A 22456-nucleotide genomic window follows, 5' to 3' on the forward strand; every position below is an offset into this window, starting at 1 on the left:
GGGTCTACCTTTATTTCCCGGTTATTGCGTTGCAATCACATTTGAAATGTGATCTCAATACAGGGCGGTGTTACACGTGTTGGCAGCCTTGTCCTGTGCTGGGCGGCCCTCAGAATGCGATTTTATCAGTAGCAGTTTTGAGTTTTTAGCAAAACTGCTACGGAGTCTGAATAACCCACCTACTGTATTAGCAGCATACATACTACATGGTAAAAAGTATCTAGACACCAAACAGACATACGGTGGTGCTTGTGAACCCTTCAGAATTTGCTATATTTCTGCAGAAATTTGCCCTAAAACTACCTCAAATTTTCACATTAGTCCTAAAAGTAGATAAAGAGAACCAAATCAAACAAAGACCAAAAAAACCCATGATTTTAATTACCTACCGGTAAATCCTTTTCTGGTAGTCCGTAGAGGATACTGGGGTCCACCTACGTACCATGGGGTATAGACGGGTCCACTAGGAGCCATGGGCACTTTAAGACTTTGATGGTGTGGGCTGGCTCCTCCCTCTATGCCCCTCCTACCAGACTCAGTCTAGGAAACTGTGCCCGAGGAGACGGACATACTTTGAGAGAAGGATAGAAAAGATAGTGGTGAGATTCCGAACCAGCACACATAACTAGAGGAAAGCCAAGCTAACCAAACTTCAAACCAGGAACAGCAACAACTGAACCAACAATACTCAACCAAGTAACAGTGAAGGAATAACCAAAGCACTGGGCGGGCGCCCAGTATCCTCTACGGACTACGAGAAAAAAGATTTACCGGTAGGCAATTAAAATCCTATTTTCTCTTAAGTTCTAGAGGATACTGGGGTCCACATTAGTACCATGGGGATGTACCAAAGCTTCCAAACCGTGTGGGAGAGTGCTAAGGTTCCTGCAGAACAGATTTACCAAACTGAAGGTCCTCAGAGGCCAAACTATCGCACTTATAGAACTCAGCAAACGTGTTCGAACCTGCCCAAGTAGCTGCTCGGCAGAGCTGTAAAGCCGAGACACCACGGGCAGCTGCCCAGGAAGAACCCACCGTCCTAGTAGAGTGGGCCTGTACAGATCTTGGAACTGGCAAGCCTGCCGTAGAATAAGCATGCTGGATAGTAAGCCTGATCCAGCGAGCAATAGACTGCCTTAAAGCAGGACACCCAATTTTATTGGGATCATAGAGAACAAACAGCGAGTCAGATTTTCTGTGACGAGCTGCCCGCTTCACATAGATCTTCAAAGCCCTCACAACATCCAAGGACTTTGAGGTAGCAGAGGTGTCAGTAACCACCGGAACCACAATAGGTTGGTTGATATGAAACGCAGACACCACCTTAGGAAGAAATTGTTGACGAGTTCTGAGTTCAGCTCCATCTTCATAAAAAATAAAACAGGGGCTCTTGTGAGACAACGCCCCCAGCTCCGGCACACGTCTTGCTGAAGCCAAGGCCAACAGTGTGACGGTCTTCCATGTAAGAAACTTTACAGCAACCTCCTGTAAAGGCTCAAACCATTCCAATTGCAGGAACTGCAACACCACGTTGAGATTCAAAGGTGCCGTAGGAGGCATAAAGGGCGGTTGGATGTGCAGAACACCCTTCAAAAATGTCTGAACCTCAGAGACAGAAGCCAATTGTTTCTGGAAGAAAATGGATAAGGCCAAAATCTGGACTTTTAAGGGGCCCAAACGTAGGATCACATCCAAACCAGACTGCAGAAAAAGGAGGAAACGTCCCAGTTGAAAATCAACCACAGGAAATTTCCTGCTCACACCAAGAGACGTATTTTTTCCAAAGACGGTGGTAATGTTTAGACATTAACCCCTTTCTGGCGTGGATCAAGGTTGGAATAACCTTATCCGGGATCCCTTTCCGGGCTAGAATTTGACGCTCAACCTCCATGCCGTCAAACGTAGCCGCGGTAAGTCTTGATAGACAAACGGCCCCTGTTGTAGCAGATCCTCGCGAAGAGGTAGAGGCCACGTATCTTCTAGGAGCATCTCCAGTAGATCCGCGTACCAGACCCTTCTTGGCCAATCAGGAGCAATGAGAATTGCTTGAACCTTTTCCCTTTTTATTCTTTTGAGAATTTTTGGGATCAATGGAAGTGGTGGAAAAATGTACACCATCTGGTAGACCCAAGGAGTCACCAGAGCATCCATCGCCACTGCTTGTGGGTCTCTCGACCTGGAACAATACCACTTGAGCTTCCTGTTAAAACGAGATGCCATCATGTCGATTTGTGGCATTAGCCACCGACGTTGTCAAGCACCCGAGCACCACCGGGTGAAGGCCCCATTCTCCTGGGTAGAGGTCGTGTCTGCTTCCCAGTTGTCTACTCCCAGAATGAAGATTGCCGACAACGCCACAGCGTGTCTTTCCGCCCAGAGGAGAATCCTTGACACCTCTGACATTGCTGCTCTGCTCTTCGTTCCTCCCTGTCGGTTTATGTACGTTACCGCCGTCACATTGTCCGACTGAATCTGAATGGCGTGATCTTGAAGAAAATGTGATGCCTGTAGAAGGGCGTTGTATATGGCTCTTAGTTCCAGAATGTTGATTGGAAGGATGGTCTCCTGACTTGAAAATTTTCCTTGGAACTGTTCCCCTTGGGTGACTGCTCCCCAAACTCTGAGGCTTGCGTCTGTGGTTATCAGGATCCAATTTTGAATCCCGAACCTTCGGCCCTCGGTCAGGTGAGAAGTCAGAGCACAACAGAAAAGAAATCCAGGCTTTTGGCGACAGACAGATTCTCTGGTGCATGTGAAGATGCGATCCGGACCACTTGTCCAACAGATCCAGTTGGAAGGGCCTTGAGTGAAACCGTCCGAATTGTACAGCCTTGTAAGAGGCTACTATCTTCCCCAGGAGGCGAATGCAAAGATGCACAAATATCCAGTATCATTCCCAAGAACGGAAGCCTCCGTGTTGGTTCCAGATGAGATTTGGTAGGTTCAGAATCCACCCATGATCCTGGAGTAGTCGGGTTGATAGGGGCAACGTTGTACAAGAACCTCTCCCTGGATGGCGCTTTTATCAGCAGATCGTCCAGGTACGGTATTATGGGGGTCAATCCGAGTTAATCATAGCTATGCTAAATTTAGCACAGCTACGATCAGGCACTCAGACATGCGGGGGGACGCCCAGCATGTCAGTGCCGCCCCCCCGCAGAAATGCAAAAGCGCAGCTCCTGCAGCTGGTCGGAGTACCTCTTCGCTGACCCGGGTCGCAGCGGCTGCGTGTGACGTCACACAGCCGCCACTGTCCGTTCCCCCAAAGGTCCGGCCATGCCTGCGTTGGCCGGACCGCACCCCCCAAAACAGCGGCTTAACGCCGCTGTCCAGCGACGCCTCTACCTCGGAGGCGATCGCTAGGCAACGACGGCTGGCATGTGTACTGCGGCGCCGGCGCAGTTCCGACCCGAACGCTGTGATAAACTGCAGCGAGCGATCGAGTCTGAATGACTCCCTATGTTCACACCTTGTTTGCGGAGAAGAAACAATCTCTGCCATTAGGTTGGTGAACACCCTCGGTGCCGTGGAGAGGCCAAATAGCAGGGCCTGGAACAGGTAGTGACAGTCCTGTAATGCAAACCTTAGATAAGCCTAATGAGGTGGCCAAATCGGAATATGAAGGTACGCATCCTTGATATCCAGAGACACCAAGAATTCCCCCTCCGCCAGACCTGAGATCACTGCTCTCAGAGACTCCATCTTGAACTTGAACACCCGTAAGCACGGGTTCAATGACTTGAGGTTTAAAATGGGCCTTACCGAACCATCCGGTTTCGGTACCACAAACAGGTTGGAATAATAACCCTGGTTTTGCAGTTGAAGTGGAACTGGAACAATGATCTGAGTCTGTACCAGTTTGTGAATTGCTTTCTGTAAAGTCATACAGGCTTCTTGAGAAGCTGGTAAGCCTGATTTGAAGAATCTGTGAGGTGGGAGTTCCTGAAACTCCAGTCTGTAGCCCTGGGCGATAAGATCTTTGACACAGGGATCCTGGCATGATGTTGCCCATATGTGACTGAACTATCGTAAATCGGGCTCCCACCTGCCTGTCTTCTAGGCAGTGTGGTCCACCGTGATGCTGAAGGCTTAGAAGAAGCAGAACCGGGGGTTCTGTTCCTGTGAACCTGCAGTTGCTGGTTTTCTGAGTTTACCTCTATGGCCTTTGGTTTTATTTTTAAATTTTGCCGTCCGGAAGGACTGCAGCGTCAGAGCAGAGTAGGTTTTCCTAACAGAGGGGGCTGCGAAAGGAAGCTATGTAGACATTCCCGCCATAGCCTTGGAAATCCACGTATCCAGTTCAGCACCAAACAGGGCCTCACCTGTAAATGGTAGGTTTTCTACGCTTTTCCTGGAATCTGCATCCGCAGTCCAATGGCGTAGCCATAGGCCCATGCGTGCTCACACTGCCATGGCGGTGTTGCGTGCATTGAGCAATCCTATTTCTTTTATGGCCTTCACCATAAAATTTGCAGAGTCCTGTATATGCTGTAGGAGTAAAACTAATCTCCCCCCTGGATAAGGAATCTAACTCGTCAATTAGATTACCTGACCATTTTGCAATGGCTTTAGTGATCCATGCACAAGCAATAGTGGGTCTCTGGGCAACCCCAGCAGCTGTGTACAGGGATTTGAAAGTGTTCTCAATTTTGCAGTCAGCCATGTCCTTTAAAGAGACTGCCCCAGGGACAGGTAAGACTATCTTACGTGACAACCTAGATACCAATGCGTCAACAACTGGTGGGTTTTCCCATTTTTTTCGATCATCCTGAGGGAAAGGGAAGGATCTGAGTAATCTCTTAGGAATCTGAAACTTTTTATCAGGATAAACGCAGGAAAAGTATCAGAGTATTTATTTTCTACATTAAAATAAGACACTTCATCCTCCTCTGCACCTTATCAGGAATTTGCAGAATGTCTCTAATAGCTTCTATCAGAGCCTGTACCCCCTGTGACAGAGCTGCATCTCCCCCCACTGAGTCTACCTCACCCGCCTCTGCATCTGACATGTCGTCATCAGTGTCAGTCTGCAGGATCTGGGTCAGTGTACGCTTCTGTGGACAAATGGTAGGGGTCTGAGACGCTACTTTGGGTACTGAATCTCTTTTCATCAGGTAATCCACAGACCCTCTTAAGTATTGCGTCTCTTTCTCATTCTGGGGTAATTTTTTTGAAATATCCGAGATCATCCCTTTTAGAGAATCCAACCATGCTGGTTCGGATCCACTAGCCTGAGAATGAGTACTATCCTAAGTACATTGCAGTGACCCCCCTGGGGAAGAAAAACACTCTGCCGTGCATGAAACACACTCCTTAGACATTGTAATGTGAGGTAAACACACACACACACACACACAGGAGAAAAGGTTAAGCCCAGTTAACCCACACAGGGCCCTTCTAGGGGGACACAGAGTAAGATGGAGCCATCCACACAGCACCCTTCTTGCTAAAGCTTAAGCCTAGCTGGGTCGCAGACTAAGTACCCTTAATAGGGTATCAGTACTCTTATACTGCTGCCCTCCCCTTGCAATGACCCCCTGGTACCGCTGAGGTAATCTGGAGTCCTTGTGGAGGAGCTGCGCTTCTCTAGCAGTTTGTGCAGTGAGAGCTGCAGAGGGAAAATGGCACTGGTGAGCCGCTGTATCCACTCATAGTGAAGCCCCGCCCCCTTAATGGCGCGTGGTCTTCCCGTTTTTTTATACTGACTGAGGTTTATAATGTGCTTTACAGTGGGTTAGAACCCCTGTAAGCTGCTGTCAGTATGGGTATTGTATATTTTAAGGCTTCAGCAGGAACAAGAAGAAACCATGCTAATCAGCAGGAAAGAGGAACAGCAAAAGCTGAACCAATACTTAACCAAGTAATAATGCAGGAAAACGAAGAGCTGGGAGGGTGCCCAGCATCCTCTATGGACTAAGACTAATAGTGTGGGCTGGCTCCTCCCTCCATGCCCCTCCTACCAGACCCAGTCTAGAAACTGTGCCCGAGGAGACGAACATACTTCGACAGAAGGAAATACACAGATAGTGGTGCGATTCACACCAGCTCACACATAACAAGGCAAACCAGCTTGAACAAGTCAGCAACAGCTGAACAATATTACTTAACCAAGTAACAAAACAGTACTTAACCAAGTAACAAAGTAGTACCGAACCAAATAACAACTGCAGGAGAACGAAGAACCGGGCGGGCGCCCAGCAACCTCTACGGACTACGAGAAAAGGATTTACTGGGATGTAATTAAAATCCTATTTTCTATTACGTCCTAGAGGATGCTGGGGTCCACATTAGTACCATGGGGATGTACCAAAGCTCCCAGAACAAGAGGGAGAGCACGGAGGCTTCTGCAGAACTGATTGGCCTCTGAGGACCTGAAGTTTGGTCAAAGTATCGAACCTGTAAAACTTAGCAAACGTGTTCGACCCCGACCAAGTAGCTGCTCGGCAAAGCTGTAAAGCCGAGACACCCCGGGCAGCCGCCCAGGAATAACCCACCTTACGAGTCGAGTGGGCCTTAACAGACTTAGGACACGGCAATCCTGCCGTATAATACGCATGCTGGATAGTAAACCTGATCCAGCGAGAGATCGTCTGCTTAGAAGCAGGACACCCAAGTTCCTTTGGATCATAAAGGACAAACAGAGAGTCCGATCTTCTGTGACGATCCGTCCTCTTCACATAGATTTTCAGAGCACTTACAACATCCAAGGACTTTGATGAAGTTGAGGAGTCAGTAGCCACTGGAACCACAATAGCTTGGATGATATGAAATGACGACACAACCTTTGGAAGGAACTGCTGACATGTCCGGAGCTGAACTATCTTCATGGAAGATTAAGTAGGGGCTCTTACAAGACAAAGCCCCAAACTCCGACACACATCTAGCAGAAGCTCTGGCCAACAAAGTGACAGCCTTCCACGTGAGAAACTTGACCTCAACCTCCGGTAGAGGTTTGAACCAATCCGGTTGGAGGAACTGTAACACCACGTTAAGATCCCAGGGCGCAGTAGGCAGCACAAAGGGAGGCTGGATGTGCAGAACCCCTTTTAAGAAAGTCTGAACCTCAGGGAGGGAAGCCAATTGTTTCTGGAAGAAAATGGATAGGGACGAAATCTGGACCTTACTGGATCCCAACCTCAGGTCCATATCAACACCTGCTTGCAGGAAGAGGAGAAACCATCACGGTTGAAACTCCACCGTAGGAAACTTCTTGGACTCACACCAAGATACATATTCTTTCCAAATATGATGGTAATGTTTAGACGATACTCCTTTCCTAGCCTGTATCAGGGTAGGAATAACTTTGTTCGGAATGCCCTTCCGAGCCAATATCTGGCGTTCCACCTCCATGCCGTTAAACGTAGCCGCGGTAAGTCTTGAAAAGCGAACGGCCCCTGCAGCAGCAGGTCCTCCCGAAGAGGAAGAGGCCTCGGCTCTTCCAGCAGTAGATCCACGTACCAAGCCCTTTTTGGCCAGTCTGGAGCAATGATGATTGCCTGAACTCTTGTTCTCCTTATGAGTTTTAGAACTCTTGGAATGAGTGGAAGTGGAGGAAACACGTACACCGACTGGAACACCCACAGAGTCACTAGGGCGCCCACCGCCACGGCTTGCGGGTCCCTTGACCTGGAACAATACCTCCGAAGCTTCTTGTTGAGACAAGAGGCCATCATGTCTATTTGAGGAGCACCCCAAAGATCTGTTACCTCCGTGAACACCTCCGGATGGAGTCCCCACTCTCCTGGATGGAGATCGTGTCTGCTGAGGAAGTCCGCTTCCCAGTTGTCTACTCCCGGAATGAAGATTGTAGACAGCGCCACCGCGTGCTTTTCTGCCAAGAGGATGATTCTTGTTACCTCTGACATTGCAGCTCTGCTCTTCGTTCCGTCCTGTCGGTTTATGTAGGCCACCATCGTTACATTGTCCGACTGCACTTGAATGGCTCGATCTCGCAGAAGATGAGACGCTTGGAGAAGACCGTTGTAGACGGCTCTTAGTTCCAGAATGTTTATTTGAAGACTGGATTCCAGGCTTGACCACCTTTCTTGGAAGGTTTTCCCTTGAGTGACTGCGCCCCAGCCCCGGAGACTTGCATCTCTGGTAAAAAGGACCCAGTCCTGAATCCCGAACCTGCGGTCCTCCAGAAGGGGAGGCATTTGCACCAGAGGAGTGAAATCCTGGCTTTCAGTGACAGACGTATCCTCTGGTGCATGTGTAGGTGAGAACCAACCATTTGTCTATGAGATCCAGTTGGAAGGACAGAGCATGAAACCTTCCATACTGTAGAGCCTCATAAGAGGCAACCATCTTCCCCAGAAGGCGGATGCACTGATGAACCGATACCCGGGTTGGCTTCAGGACATCCCGGACCATTGTTTTAATCACCAACGCTTTCTCCTCCGGTAGAAACACCCTCTGCACTTCCATGTCGAGGATCAGCCCCAGAAAGGACAAAGTCCTTGTCCGCTCCAAATGTGACTTTGGAAGGTTCAGGATCTAACCGTGTTCCCTGAGCAGATGAGTCGTGAGAACAATGGACTGCAACAACGTCTCCCGGGATGATGCCTTTATCAGCAGATCGTCCAGACATGGGATTATGTTCACCCCCTGTCTGCGGAGGAGAACCATCATCTCGGCCATCACCTTGGTGAACACCCTCGGTGCTGTGGAGAGGCCGAATGGCAGTGCCTGAAATTGATAGTGACTGTCTAAAAGTGCAAATCTGAGATAAGCCTGGTGTGGCGGCCAAATCAGAATGTGGAGGTATGCATCCTTGATATCCAGGGATACCAGGAATTCTCCTTCCTCAAGACCTGTAATCACTGCTCTGAGAGACTCCATTTTGAATTTGAACACCCTCAGGTAAGGGTTCAACGATTTCAAGTTAAAAATTGGTCTGACCGAACCATCCGGTATCGGTACCACGAAAAGGTTTGAATAATAACCCTTGTTTTGCATATGAGGTGGAACTGGGACAACGACCTGTGACTTTTCCAATTTTAGGATGGCTTCCCGAAGGATAGCCTTGTCTGTCAGCAAAGCTGGCAAGCCTGATTTGAAGAATCAGTGAGGCGGGAGTTTTTGAAACTCCATTCTATACCCCTGGGACACAATATCCTGTACCCAGGGATCCAGATTGGACGACACTCAGACGTGTCTGAAACGTCTGAGTCTCGCACCCACCAGCCCGTCCTCCAGGCTGTGCGGTCCACCGTTCTGCTGAGGATTTTGAGGAACCAGAAGCAGGTTTCTGGTCCTGGGAGCCTGCGGGTGCAGGGTTTTTGGATTTTGCACGACCACCTCTAAAGAAAGTGGTAGGAGGCTTGGACTTTTTTGCCTTAGTGGTCCGAAAGGACAGCGACACAGCTGAAGAAAATGGTTTCTTCGTAGAAGGTGGAGCAGAGGGAAGGAAATGTGACTTACCCGCTGTTGCCGTGGAAATCCACGCATCCAACGCTTCCCCAAAAAGAGCCTGACCTGTGTAGGGCAGGTTCACCACACTTCTCCTGGATTCCGCGTCTGCAGACCATTGGCGTAGCCAGAGTCCCTTGCGAGCTGAGACCGACATGGAAGATATCCGTGCAGTCAGCGTACCCAAGTCCTTCATGGATTCCACCATGAACCCAGCAGAATCCTGTATGTTACGTAGAAACAATTCAATGTCACTTCTATCCATTGTATCCATATCCTCTAGTAATGTGCCTGACCACTTTACTATGGCTTTAGAAATCCATGCACAGGCAATAGTGGGCCTTAACGCCACTCCTGAAGCAGTGTATACGGATTTGAACGTAGTGTCAATCTTACGATCAGCTGGTTCTTTTAACGTGGTAGATCCAGTGACAGGTAAAACCTCCTTTTTAGACAGTCTGGAGACAGATGCATCAACTATGGGTGGGTTTTCCCATTTTTTCCTATCCTCCTCAGGGAAGGGAAAAGCAACCAGAACCCTTTTTGGGATCTGGAATTTTTTCTCCAGGTTTTCCCAGGATTTTTCAAATATAGCGTTTAATTCTTGTGACGCAGGGAAGGTTAGCGAGGCTTTCTTATTGTCAGTGAAGTAAGCCTCCTTAACCTACTCAGGTGGCGTGTCATTAATGTTTAACACACCTCTAATGGCCTCAATCATGAGCTGCACCCCCTTAGCAAGGGATGCCGCCCCCTTAGCACATCCCCATCACCGTCTGCAGTATCAGAATCGGTATCCGTGTCATCTTGCATAATTTGAGCAAGTGCACGTTTCTGTGGGAACATGCTAGGGAATTTTGCAGGAATAGGAACCGAACCCGACCAAACTGCCATAGACTTCTTCAACACCTGAGTTTCAGTCTCAGTATTAGCTACCCTAGTAGAGATCTGAGAGCTCATTCTTTTGATCGAAGTTAACCACTCAGGCTCAACAATAGGGATCTGAGACAAAGCATTACAATCCTGTGTACATGGAATAGATCCCTCCTGAGAGGAAACATCTTCTGCAGCATATGACACAGAGTCCCTAGACATGGTTATGGGAGATATTAAACACCCACACACACAGGGAAATGTCAGACACAGTTTCCCCCCAAGTATGCCCAAAGAGACACAGAGATTGGAGCCAACCCACACACAGCGCTTTCTGAGGCAGAACTAATAAAGCTACCAGCGATATCTGTGTACCTTAATAGACTACACAGACTTTACACAGCCTCCCCCCCTTCTAAAACCCCCTGGTACCGCACAGGATAGCTGGAGTTGCTTGGAGGGACAGCTCTCCCTGTCAGCGTCTCTGTACAGGAACTGCAGGCAGGAAAATGGCGCCGAGCGCTGCTGGGTCCGCTCTGAGAAGCTCCGCCCCCTGAACATGGCGCGGCTTCACGATTTTCATTTTATTATACTGGCCTGAGGATGTCTATTGGCAGCGATCAGGGGACCCTGACAGGCTTGCTGGCCAGTGTAGGGTATATGCGCTGGCTCAGGGTGCCCCTCACAGCGCCGCACTATGTACCGCTGAGCCCCAGAGCGCAGTTAGTACTGCGCTCCCTACCCTATTGCCGTCATCTTCACACTTGCTCCCCGCTTGCCAGGGGGGGCGGTAACTCACTCTCCACTGAAGTCTTCTGGCTCTGGAAGGGGGTGGTGGCATGCTGCGGGAGTGAGCGGGTGCCTTGGGCAGCTAACGATCATCACCCTCAGGAGCTCACTGTCCTATCTGTGGAGATAGTGGCTCAGACCCCGCAGGGCAGACACTACTTCCCCCTTAGTCCCACGAAGCAGGGAGGCTGTTACCAGCAGCCTCCCTGTGCCTAAATAACTCTTAGAAAAAAAATAAAACTAAAGAAGCTCTAGGAGCTCCCCTAGCTGTGACCGGCTCCTCCGGGCAAATTTTCTAAACTGAGTCTGGTAGGAGGGGCATAGAGGGAAGAGCCAGCCTACACACTCAAACTCTTAAAGTGCCAGTGGCTCCTAGTGGACCTGTCTATACCCCATGGTACTAATGTAGACCCCAGCATCCTCCAAGACGTAAGAGAAACATTGTTCAAATAGCCTTCTGGCTTGTCCAGGTGATCTTTAGCAAGCTGCAGGTGGGCAGCAATGTTCTCCTTGCAATTCTGCCATGAACACCATTGTTGTTCAGTGTCCTTCTGATGGTGGACTCATAAAACATTAACATTAGCTATTGTGAGAAAGGCCTTCAGTTGCTTAGAGGTTACCTTGGTTTCCTTGCAAAACTATTAGACGACTTGCTCTTGGCATGATCTTTTCTGGTCGACCACTCCTGGGGAGGTGAGTAATGGTCTGGCATTTTCTCCATTTGTACACAATCTGTCGGACTGTTGATTGATTTTGTCCAAACTCTTTAGAGATGATTCTGTAAAATTTTACAGCCTGATGAGCATAAACTACTCTTCTTCTGAGGCCCTCAAAAATCTCCTTTGTTCGTGGCATGAGTCACTTCCACAAATGTGTTGTGAACATCAGACTTTGATAAAAGACAGGTTTGTCCACTCACCGATTGTCAACCCATAGATTGAAAATACCCGACTCTAATTTCACCTTCAAAATATCTGCTAAGCCTAAAGGCTCACATATTTTTGCCACTCACAGATATGTGATATTGAATCATTTTCCTCAATAAAAAAAATGAGCACGTCTAATTTTTTTGTCTCATTTGATTGATTTGGTAATCTTTATCTACTTTTAGGACTTGTGTGAAAATCTGAGGTCATTTTAGACCAAATTTCAGTAGAAATCTAGAAAATTCATAAACTTTGAAATACCACTGTACTGTATGTACTTGTTAATATATCATATCATGGCATTATTATAGAGATGATCACCCTTTGTTTCTCTAAAGCTGGAGACACACTTGAATTATATTGTGCAGATCTGTACGAATCAGAATGACAAATTGGCTGTATCGTGCAGTGTGTACGGCCGATAGTGCACTCCCGCAGGTCATGTGATTGGCCGTGCTGCATGCATGGTGGAACAAATCCGCTACTCCAGAATCCAATGTTGTAGTGTTTTACATTACCCCGGTTGCTATCTAGCACTGATCATGGTGATTTGAGGCTTTGCAGCTGCTTGGCTACAGAGACCTATAAAGCTCCTAATGAACAGTTCTTGTGGTAACAAAGCTTCCACAGGTAGTTCAGAACTCAGCTTGAGTGTTACAAACAAGAACAAACTATTTTTGCACACTACATACTTCACACTTGGTAGTCCCATTTTGTGAGCGTATGTGGCCTACAACTTCTCAGCTGAGATGCTGTTGCTCTCAGACAAATCCATTCACAATAACAGCAGTCACAGTTGACCAGGGCAATCTGATCAGCTGTTTCATAATCACTTTATTCCATGGTATAACCCATTTTATTATTATTATTGTTGTTGTTTGGCTATGCAGACAGCATGGCTCTAGGCACCTGATAGCAAATGGTATGACTAAAGTAGGCAAAACACACAAAATGGATGGTGTGGCCAGGCTACATACGTACATTAATGGGTATTTAATTTTATTATTAGTCGCCGATTTCTAGAAAACACCACTCACTATAATCACTATTGGACCATATTTAACGCAGCAAATCGTTCATGAAATAAGAGCTAAAAAATCATTTTGGTCATAACCCCTTAAAATAAATTTCACAAAAGGAGGGAAAAGTAGTATCGAACACGTGGTGAATATTAATTTACCAACAAAAATGACTTAATACATAATTATTTTGACTTGCAAATGGGAAATAAACTGTAATTGTACAAATTCACTACCTTTCAATTAGCTCACATGCCTCCTGCTTGGTGTACTCCGTTTTGTCAGGGTTAAGATGACTTTGAAACCACTGGAGTTTCTCACCTGTAATAATGAAAACACAATTTGCAGTTACAAGAGAGATGCACATATAACACAAGAAAGGTAGGTGCGCTAAAGCTGGATACACACACACAAAGATTTATCTGTCCAATCTGGCTAGTGGGAACAAAAAATAGGATTTTAATTACCTACCGGTAAATACTTTTCTTGTAGTCCGTAGAGGATAATGGGGTCCACACACTAGGAGCCTTCGGGAACTTTAAGAAATCAATAGTGTCCACTGGCTCCTCCCTCTATGCCCCTCCTACCAGACTCAGTGTAGAAACTGTGCACGAGGAGACGGACATAACCTGAGGAAGGACGTAACAGAACAGTGGTGAGATTCGAACCAGCACACAGAAACAAGAGGAAAGCCAAGCTAACCAAACATGAACAGCAACAGCAACAGCTGAACCAACAATATTACTGAACAAAGTAACAGTGCAGAAAAAAACAAAGCACTTGGCGGGTGCCCAGTATCCTCTACGGACTACGAGAAAAAGATTTACCAGTAGGTAATTAAAATCCTATTTTCTCTTACGCCCTAGAGGATACTGGGGTCCACATTAGTACCATGAGGATGTACCAAAGCTCCCAAACCAGATGGGAGAGTGGTGAGGTTCCTGCAGAACAGATTGACCAAACTGAAGGTCCTCAGAGGCCAAAGTATCGAACTTGTAGAACTTAGCAAACGTGTTCGAACCCGACCGAGTAGCTGCTTGGCAGTGCTGTAAAGCCAAGACACCCCGGGCAGCCGCCCAGGAAGAACCCACCGACCTAGTAGAGTGGGCCCGTACTTTAGGAACCGGCAAGCCTGCCGATGAATAAGCATGCTGGATAGCAGGACACCCAATTTTCTTGGGCTCAGAGAACAGATAGCGAGTCAGTTTTCCTGTGATGAGCTGTCCGCTTCACATAGATCTTCAAAGCCCTCACAACATCCAAGGACTTTGAGGTAGCAGAGATGTCAGTAAGCACCGGAACCACAATAGGTTGGTTAATATGAAACGCCGACACCACCTTAGGAAGAACTTCCTGAGAGTTCTGAGTTCAGATCCATCTTCATGAAAAATCAAATAGGGTTATTAACTGACACCATTGCAAAATTAGACCGGGAACACAAACGCACACATTCTAAAAAAATACTAGCCGAACTTTCTAAGGCTCGTAATGATCTCCAGTCTCTTTTGGCGGAGAACGTTGAGCGCTCCCTTAGATGGGCTAATCAAACGTTTTACGACAAAAGCAACAAGGCCCATACTCTCCTAGCTAATCGCTTACGCACCAAGAAAGCAAATCAAGCCATTCATACCATTAGGGAACCTTCAGGCAGTGTAACCTATGACCCCAAGAAAATTAACAATATCTTTTCTGATTATTATAGGGCACTCTACAATCTGGACCCCCCGACCGATCCCTCGACGCATGCCTGTAAGGTCCAACAATACCTTGATTCATGCGCTCTTCCTCGGTTAGACGAAGCAGCTAACTCTGCTCTTAATGCTGATATTTCTGCAGAAGAAATCGAGGCGGCATTAAAAACACAGAAACCTTCAAAGGCCCCTGGCCCGGACGGCTACCCAATGGTGTATTATAAAACTTTTGCTCCTCAACTTCTCCCTCATCTGGTCTATTTGTTTAATAAAATTTTGCAGGGCACCCCTTTTCACACTGATTCCACAACCTCCCGTATTATAGTTATCCCGAAACCCGGAAAGGACCCCTCGTATTGCTCAAATTATAGACCCATCTCTTTAATCAATACCGACCTCAAGCTTTTTGCTAGGGTCTTGGCGTCTCGCCTGAATACTGTGCTGACGTCACTGATAGACCCTGATCAAGTAGGATTTATCCCCGGTCGTCAGGCCTCAGATAACACCAGACGTATTGTTAACTTGATTCACCACATAAACTCATCTAAAACACCAGCGACTGCATTGGCGCTTGATGCCGAAAAGGCATTTATCGCATCTCCTGGCCCTTTTTGTTTTCTACATTATCCACGTTTGGCCTTCATGGTCACTTCACCACTGCTGTGGCGGCCCTCTACTCTAACCCCTCGTCTACGGTCCTGACTAACGGTTTAAGCTCACCCCGGTTTAATTTAAGGAACGGCACTCGTCAAGGTTGTCCTCTCTCGCCCCTGCTTTTTGCCCTGTGCATTGAACCTCTTGCAGCCCGTATTAGACTCAACAAAGACATCGGGGGTGTTACTGTGGGGCAGGATTCATACAAAATATCGTTGTTTGCAGATGACGTGCTCGTGACTCTCTCTAACCCCTTGATATCTCTTCCTAACTTACAGACTGAACTACTTTTATACGGCTCCCTGTCTGGCTATAAAATAAATCACACCAAATCAGAGGCCCTTGCGTTTAATGTTTCTTCTTATACTAATTTGACTTTGACCTCTACTTTTCCTTTTCTTTGGAGACCTAAGGTTATCAAATACCTCGGCATTTATATTACTAAATCCTATAGTAGCCTCTTTCAGGCTAATTATGTTCCTCTGATTAAAACGCTCACACAAGACTTAGATAAATGGGATCGATTGTATATCTCATGGATTGGAAGGATTAATGCCCTAAAAATGAACTTCCTCCCCCGTATCCTATACCTGTTCCAAACTGTCCCGACACTGGTGCCCCGTATGACGCTGACCTCCCTGCAAACACTATGCCACAAATTTATTTGGGCTCACCGTAAACCTCGATTAAGGCGTACTATATTAACCAAAACCACCCTCCAAATTATCACTTGTGACTAAGATTAATTATATTGCTAATATGGAATATATTACTAGTCTGCGGAATAATACGGTAGCCCAATTCCATAGCATTTGGTCCCCGTGGTAACTTGCGCGTTCTTTACTCTTACCCGGACTCTGCTAGAACCCTTGCTGAGGCTCACAACCAATCTCCCGATTCCTCCTCTGTAACTTTCTCAACTCCCTCTTCCTATTCTTGCACTTTTTTTCTTTTTCTTTCCTTCTCCTTTTTATTTTTACCAATTTCTGTCTCGGTTTTGGTATAGGGTATAGACTATATACTTTAATTGAAAAATCAAATAGGGGCTTTTGTGAGACAACGCCCCCAGTTCCTACACACTCCTTGCAGAAGCCAAGGCCAACAGTGTAACGGTCTTCCACGTAAGAAACTTTACGTCAACCTCCTGTAAATTCTCAAACCATTCCGTTTGTAGGAACTGTAATACCACGTTAAGATCCCAAGGTGCCGTGGGAGGCACAAAGGGCGGTTGGATGTGCAGAACCCCCTTCAAGAACGTCTGAACCTCAGGGAAGGAAGCCAATTGTTTCTGGAAGAAAATGGATAAGGCCGAAATCTGGACCTTCAAAGAGCCCAAACGTAGGCCCACATCCACACCCGACTGTAGAAAATGGAGAAAACATCCCAGCTGAAATTCCACTGCAGGAAATTTCCTGTTTTCACACCACGAGACATATTTTTTCCCAATACGGTGGTAATGTTTAGACGTTACCCCTTTCCTGGCTTGGATCAGGGTTGGAATAACCTTGTCCGGAATGCCTTTCTGGGCTAAAATTTTACTTTCAACTTCCATGCTGTCAAACGCAGCCATGGTAAGTCTTGATAGACAAACGGCCCCTGTTGTAGAAGATCCTCTCGAAGAGGTAGAGGCCACTGGTCTTCTAGGAGCTTCTCCAGTAGATCCGCGTACTTCTTGGCCAATCTGGAGCAATGAGAATTGCTTGAACCTTTCCCTTTTTATGCTTTTGAGAATTCTTGGGATCAGTGGAAGAAGTGGAAGCACGTAAACCCTCTGCTGCTCTGCTCTTCGTTCCGCCCTGTCGGTTTATGTACGTTACTGCCGTCACATTGACCGACTGAACCTGAATGGTTTGATCTTGAAGAAGATGCGATGCCTGTAGAAGGGCGTTGTATATGGCCCTTAGTACCAGAATGTTGATGGGAAAAATGGCTTCCTGACTTGACCATTTTCCTTGGAACTGTTCCCCCTGGGTGACCGCTCCCCAACCTCTGAGGCTTACATCTGTTCTTAGCAGAATCCAATTTTGAATCCCGTACCTTCAACCCTTGGTCAGGTGAGAAGTCTGAAGCCACCACAGAAGAGAAATCCTGGCGTTTGGCGACAGACGTATCCACTGGTGCATGTGAAGATGCGATCCGGACCATCTGTCCAGCAGATCCAGCTGGAAGGGCCTCTCATGAAACCTTCCGTACTGTAGAGCCTCGTAAGAGGCGACCATCTTCCCCAGAAGGCAAATGCAAAGATGCACTAATATCCGGGCTGGTTTTAGAACATCCCGCACCATCGATGCGGATTACCAATGCCTTTTTCAACGGAAGGAATACCTTCTATTCCTCCGTATCCAGTATCATCCCCAGGAACGGAAACCTCCGTGTTGGTTCCAGGTGGGATTTTGGTAGGTTCAGAATTCATCCGTGATCCTGAAGTAATCGAATTGAAAGGGCAATGCTGTACAATAACCTCTCCCTGGAAGGTGCTTTTATCAGCAGGTCGTCCAGGTGCAGTATTATGTTCACTCCCCGCTTGCGGAGGAGAAACATCATCTCTGCCATTAACTTGGTGAATACCTTCGGTGCTGTGGAGAGGCCAAATGGCCGGGCCTGGAACTGGTAGTGAAAGTCCTGTAGTGCAAACCTTAGATAAGCCTGATGAGGCAGCCAAATCGGAATATGAAGGTACGCATCCTTGATGTTCAGAGACACCAGGAATTTCCCCTCCTCCAGACCTGAGAACACCGCTCTCAGAACTTCCATCTTGAACTTGAACAACCTTAAATACGGGTTCAGTGATTTGAGGTTTAAAATGGGCCTTACCGAACCGTCCGGTTTCGGTGCCACAAACAGGTTGGAGTAGTAACCCTTGTTTTGCAGGTGAAGTGGAACTGGGACAATGACCTGAGTCTGTACTAGCTTTTGAATTGCTGCCCGTAAAGTCGTACTTGCTTCCGGAGTAGCTGGTAAGCCTGAATTGAAGAATCTGTGAGGGGGGAGTTCCTGAAACTCCAGTCTGTATCCCTGGGTAATAAGGTCTGTGATTCTGGAATCCAGGCAAGATGTTGCCCAAACGTGACTGAAAAAACGTAACCAAGCTCCCAGCTGCCTGTCTTCCAAGCAGTGCGGACCACCGTCATGCTGAAGGCTTTGAGGAAGCAGACCCGGAGGTCTGTTCCTGAGAACCTGCAGCTGCTGGTTTTCTGGGTTTACCTCTATTACCTTGGAAGGCTGTAGAAGAACCTTTGGATCTGCCTTTGAATTTTGCTGTTCAAAAGGACCGCAGAGATGGAACAGAGTAGGTTTTCCTAGCCGGGGTGCTGCGGAAGTAAGGTACGTAGACTTACCTGCCGTATCCTTGGATATCAACTTATCCATTTCATCCCCAAACAGGACCCTCCCTGTGAAAGTTAGATTTTCCACGTCTTTCCTGGAGTCCGCATCCACAGTCCACTGGCGTAGCCACAATCCCCTGCGTGCTGACACTGCCATGGCAGTGGTGCGTGCTTTGAGCAAACCAATTTCCTTTAAGGTCTCCACCATAAAATTAGCAGAATTTTGGATATGCTGCAGGAGTAAAACTATCTCCCCACTGGGTAAGGTATCCAAATTGTCAATTAGGTTACCCGTCCATTTTGCAATGGCTCTAGTGATCCATGCGCAAGCAATAGTGGGCCTCTGGGCCACCCCCGCCGACATGTATAGCGATTTGAGAGTGTTCTCAATTTTGCGGTCAGCTGTGTCCTTTAAGGATGCAGCCCGGGAACAGGTAAGACAATCTTACATGACAACCTAGATACCGATGCGTCGACAATCGGCGGGTTTTCCCATTTCTTTTTATATTCCAGGGGAAAGGGAAAGGATGTAATCAATCTTTTAGGGATCTGACATTTTTTGCCAGGGTTAGTCCAAGTTTCTTGAAACAGGGCATTCAATTCCTTTGATGGAGGAAAAATAGCCGAGGATTTCTTTTTACATAAAAAATCGGAGAAATCGGAGCCAGCCACACACAGTGCCCCCCTGTAGCCAAGAAAATATTAGCTGGGTCTCCACACTAAGGGGGTCATTCCGAGTTGTTCGCTCGTTGCCGATTTTCGCAACGGAGCGATTAAGGCGAAAATGCGCATGCGCATGGTACGCAGTGCGCATGCGCTAAGTATTTTAGCTCAAAACTTAGTAGATTTACTCACGTCTGAACGAAGAATTTTCATCGTTGAAGTGATCGGAGTGTGATTGACAGGAAGTGGTTGTTTCTGGGCAGAAACTGACCGTTTTCTGGGAGTGTGCGGAAAAACGCAGGCGTGCCAGGATAAAACGCGGGAGTGTCTGGAGAAACAGGGGAGTGGCTGGCCGAACGCAGGGTGTGTTTGTGACATCAAACCAAGAACGAAACGGGCTGAGCTGATTGCAGTGTAGGAGTAAGTCTCGAGCTACTCAGAAACTGCTAAGAATTTTCTATTCACAATTTTGCTAATCTTTCGTTCGCAATTCTGCTAAGCTAAGATACACTCCCAGAGGGCGGCGGCCCAGCGTGTGCAATGCTGCTAAAATCTGCTAGCGAGCGAACAACTCGGAATGACCCCCTAAGTCCCTTAAAAGGGCTTAGTATTTAATACTACTCCCCACACTTCTAAGACCCCCTGGTACCGCTGAGGAGACTTGGAGCCTTTGTGGAGGAGCTGTGCTTCCCTGCGATTCCTGTCAGTGCAAGCTGCAGAGGGAAAACGGCACTGGTGAGCTGCTGGATCCGCTCTTACTGAAGCCCCGTCCCCTTAATGGTGCTCGGCTTACCGCTTTTTTTATACTGGCCTAAGGTAATTTTCTGTCTGACAGAGGGTTAAAACCCCTGTTAGATATGAGTGCCAGTGTGGGTAGTCATTGGTGGCTCAGCGCACCCCTCACAGCGGGACACACGCAGACGCGTGTCCTCCTGAGCCCCCCAGAGCGTAACCTGCACTCAGCACTGTGCTCCTACCCTTGTTACGCCATTCCCGCCGTCGACCCACTAATCGGGACGCCGGCGCTGTACTCACCATCTTCTCTCTTCTGGCACTGTTAGGGGTGGCAGCGTGTTGCAGGAGGGTACCCCTTGCGGATAACCCCCTCAGGAGCTCAGTGTTCTATGAGCAGAGAAACGGGACCATTAACTCTTCAGGAAGTTGGTCTGTTCCCACGAAGCAGGCAGGCTTGTGCCAATCAGCCCTGTCTGAAAACAACAAATAGAAAATAAATGCAGAAAACTCTTCAGGAGCTTCCCTAAGCGTGACAGTCTCCTCCAGGCACATTTTCTAAACTGAGTCTGGTAGTAGGGGCATAGAGGGAGGAGCTAGTGAACACTATTGATTTCTTAAAGTACCCAAGGCTCCTAGTGGACCCATTTATACCCCATGGACTAATGTGGACCCCAGTATCCTCTAGGACGTAAGAGAAATCTAGTAATGTACAGTATAGGAGCAAATGACAATCAACCACTTACTCCCAAACACTGGAAAACAGACAATAGTCGTTCAGACAAATTGGTTTAATCCATCTGATTAAACTAATTTATCAGAACAATTGTTTTTGTCTGTTTTCCGGTGCTCGGGAGCAAATGGTTGATTGTTATTTTCTCCCATACTGTACATTACTAGATTTTGGTTCCCACCACACCGATTAGACAGATAAATTTATTCTTCAATTACTTTTCTGACCATTTTATATCGTCAAGTACTTATTTAGCAAAAACATTATTGTTTAAAAGCTGGGTACACATTACATATCTGCAAAGGTAAAAATGCGGCTTTTTAACAAAAGTATATTCAATTGAAGACTGTCGATTCGACAACAGTGCTTTTCGACAATCATTTCGTCAATTTCAGTCCGCCTCACTTTGCTGGCGAGAGCTGATTAATTACATTTTTTTTTTTTTTTTTGCTTTTTGGATTGATAATAGCATATCTATTTATATTTGAAGGGATTATCTACTTGGTTTGTCTACTTATGACCCACAAGTATTATTTAATAGATTTTTAAAAAATATTTTTTCCTGCACTCTGCTGAGGGAAATGTACCCATGATTCCACAGTTTTACCCAGGATACACTTCTGCATAGCCACTCCTCTCTCCTCACTCCCGTTTTTGAGACTTCAGGGAGAAGAGCCATTACAGTCAGCTCTCTTGTGGAATCGTTTTTTTAGGACAATCCCTGCGTTTTAACACATTTATATCCTATTTTTGTACGGACTACAATAATGGAGCCTTTTTCTGACAAGATTGTGATGTTCATGCTGGCTGCAAGCATGGAGGAAGAAAGGGCTGCTGAACATCAGGATCAAAGTCAGCAAATGTCTGCATTGGGTGAGTCAGTATTGCGTGTTTTATTACCACGTCCACGCCAGTATCGCACTAGGCGTGAACAGGAGGATCTCAGCGTTCAACATTTTATATCGTCAAGTACTTATTTAGCAAAAACATTATTGTTTAAAAGCTGGGTACACATTAGACATTTTTTTTTTTATAACGATGGGGCCAACGGATCGGGAGTATAAAGTTGTTCACATCGTCCAGTGTGTACGCTCTATTTGAGCCCCCCCCCCCTCCCCTGAATTGGTATTTTTCACTATTTTAACTACATCATCAATTAACAAACATTTTAGGACTACTGCAGCACTAAACCTATGTCTGTCCGCATGCTCCAGAACTAAAAGGCACGAAGAGGCGTAACTGGACTATAATGAGGCATTTTCATATAGGGAAATGTCAGTAAGGCGTGTCACCACAACTACAGACTATACAGAGCTGGGTGCAAATGTGCGTATGCCTGATTCCAGACTTAATGTTTTACACCTAGGTTAATGTTTTACACCTAGGTTTGGTTAGGTGCAAGTGCGCACTGAGGATAAGTAGCAAGTGTACAAAATGTGGACAAACCTGCATATGCATTAGTTTTCCATACAAAAGGTCTTATAAGTTTATTCAAACTAGGGAGCTATCATTTATAAAAGGCATTTCAGTTCTCTGTGATGTACTGTGAAGAACTCCTTGGCACGGTTTGTGTAGGGAATCCCTCCCCGTATCATTTGTTCCCTTCATTTAAACAAATGACTCATAGTCCATTGATGTTACA

General features: G+C 46.8%; 1 protein-coding gene across 2 annotated transcripts in view; it reads right to left on the bottom strand.

The window, feature by feature from the left end:
* Positions 1-22456, bottom strand: part of TMA16 (translation machinery associated 16 homolog) — a 295640-nt gene that overhangs the window by 89267 nt on the left and 183917 nt on the right. For both annotated transcript variants that reach the window (XM_063920440.1, XM_063920439.1), the window contains exon 4: positions 13252-13336. In XM_063920440.1, the coding sequence (XP_063776510.1) occupies positions 13252-13336 (85 nt within the window). The remainder of the gene's footprint in view (positions 1-13251; positions 13337-22456) is intronic.

Source organism: Pseudophryne corroboree, chromosome 1 (genome assembly GCF_028390025.1).
Source record: "Pseudophryne corroboree isolate aPseCor3 chromosome 1, aPseCor3.hap2, whole genome shotgun sequence".
In the NCBI taxonomy this organism is placed as follows: domain Eukaryota; kingdom Metazoa; phylum Chordata; class Amphibia; order Anura; family Myobatrachidae; genus Pseudophryne; species Pseudophryne corroboree.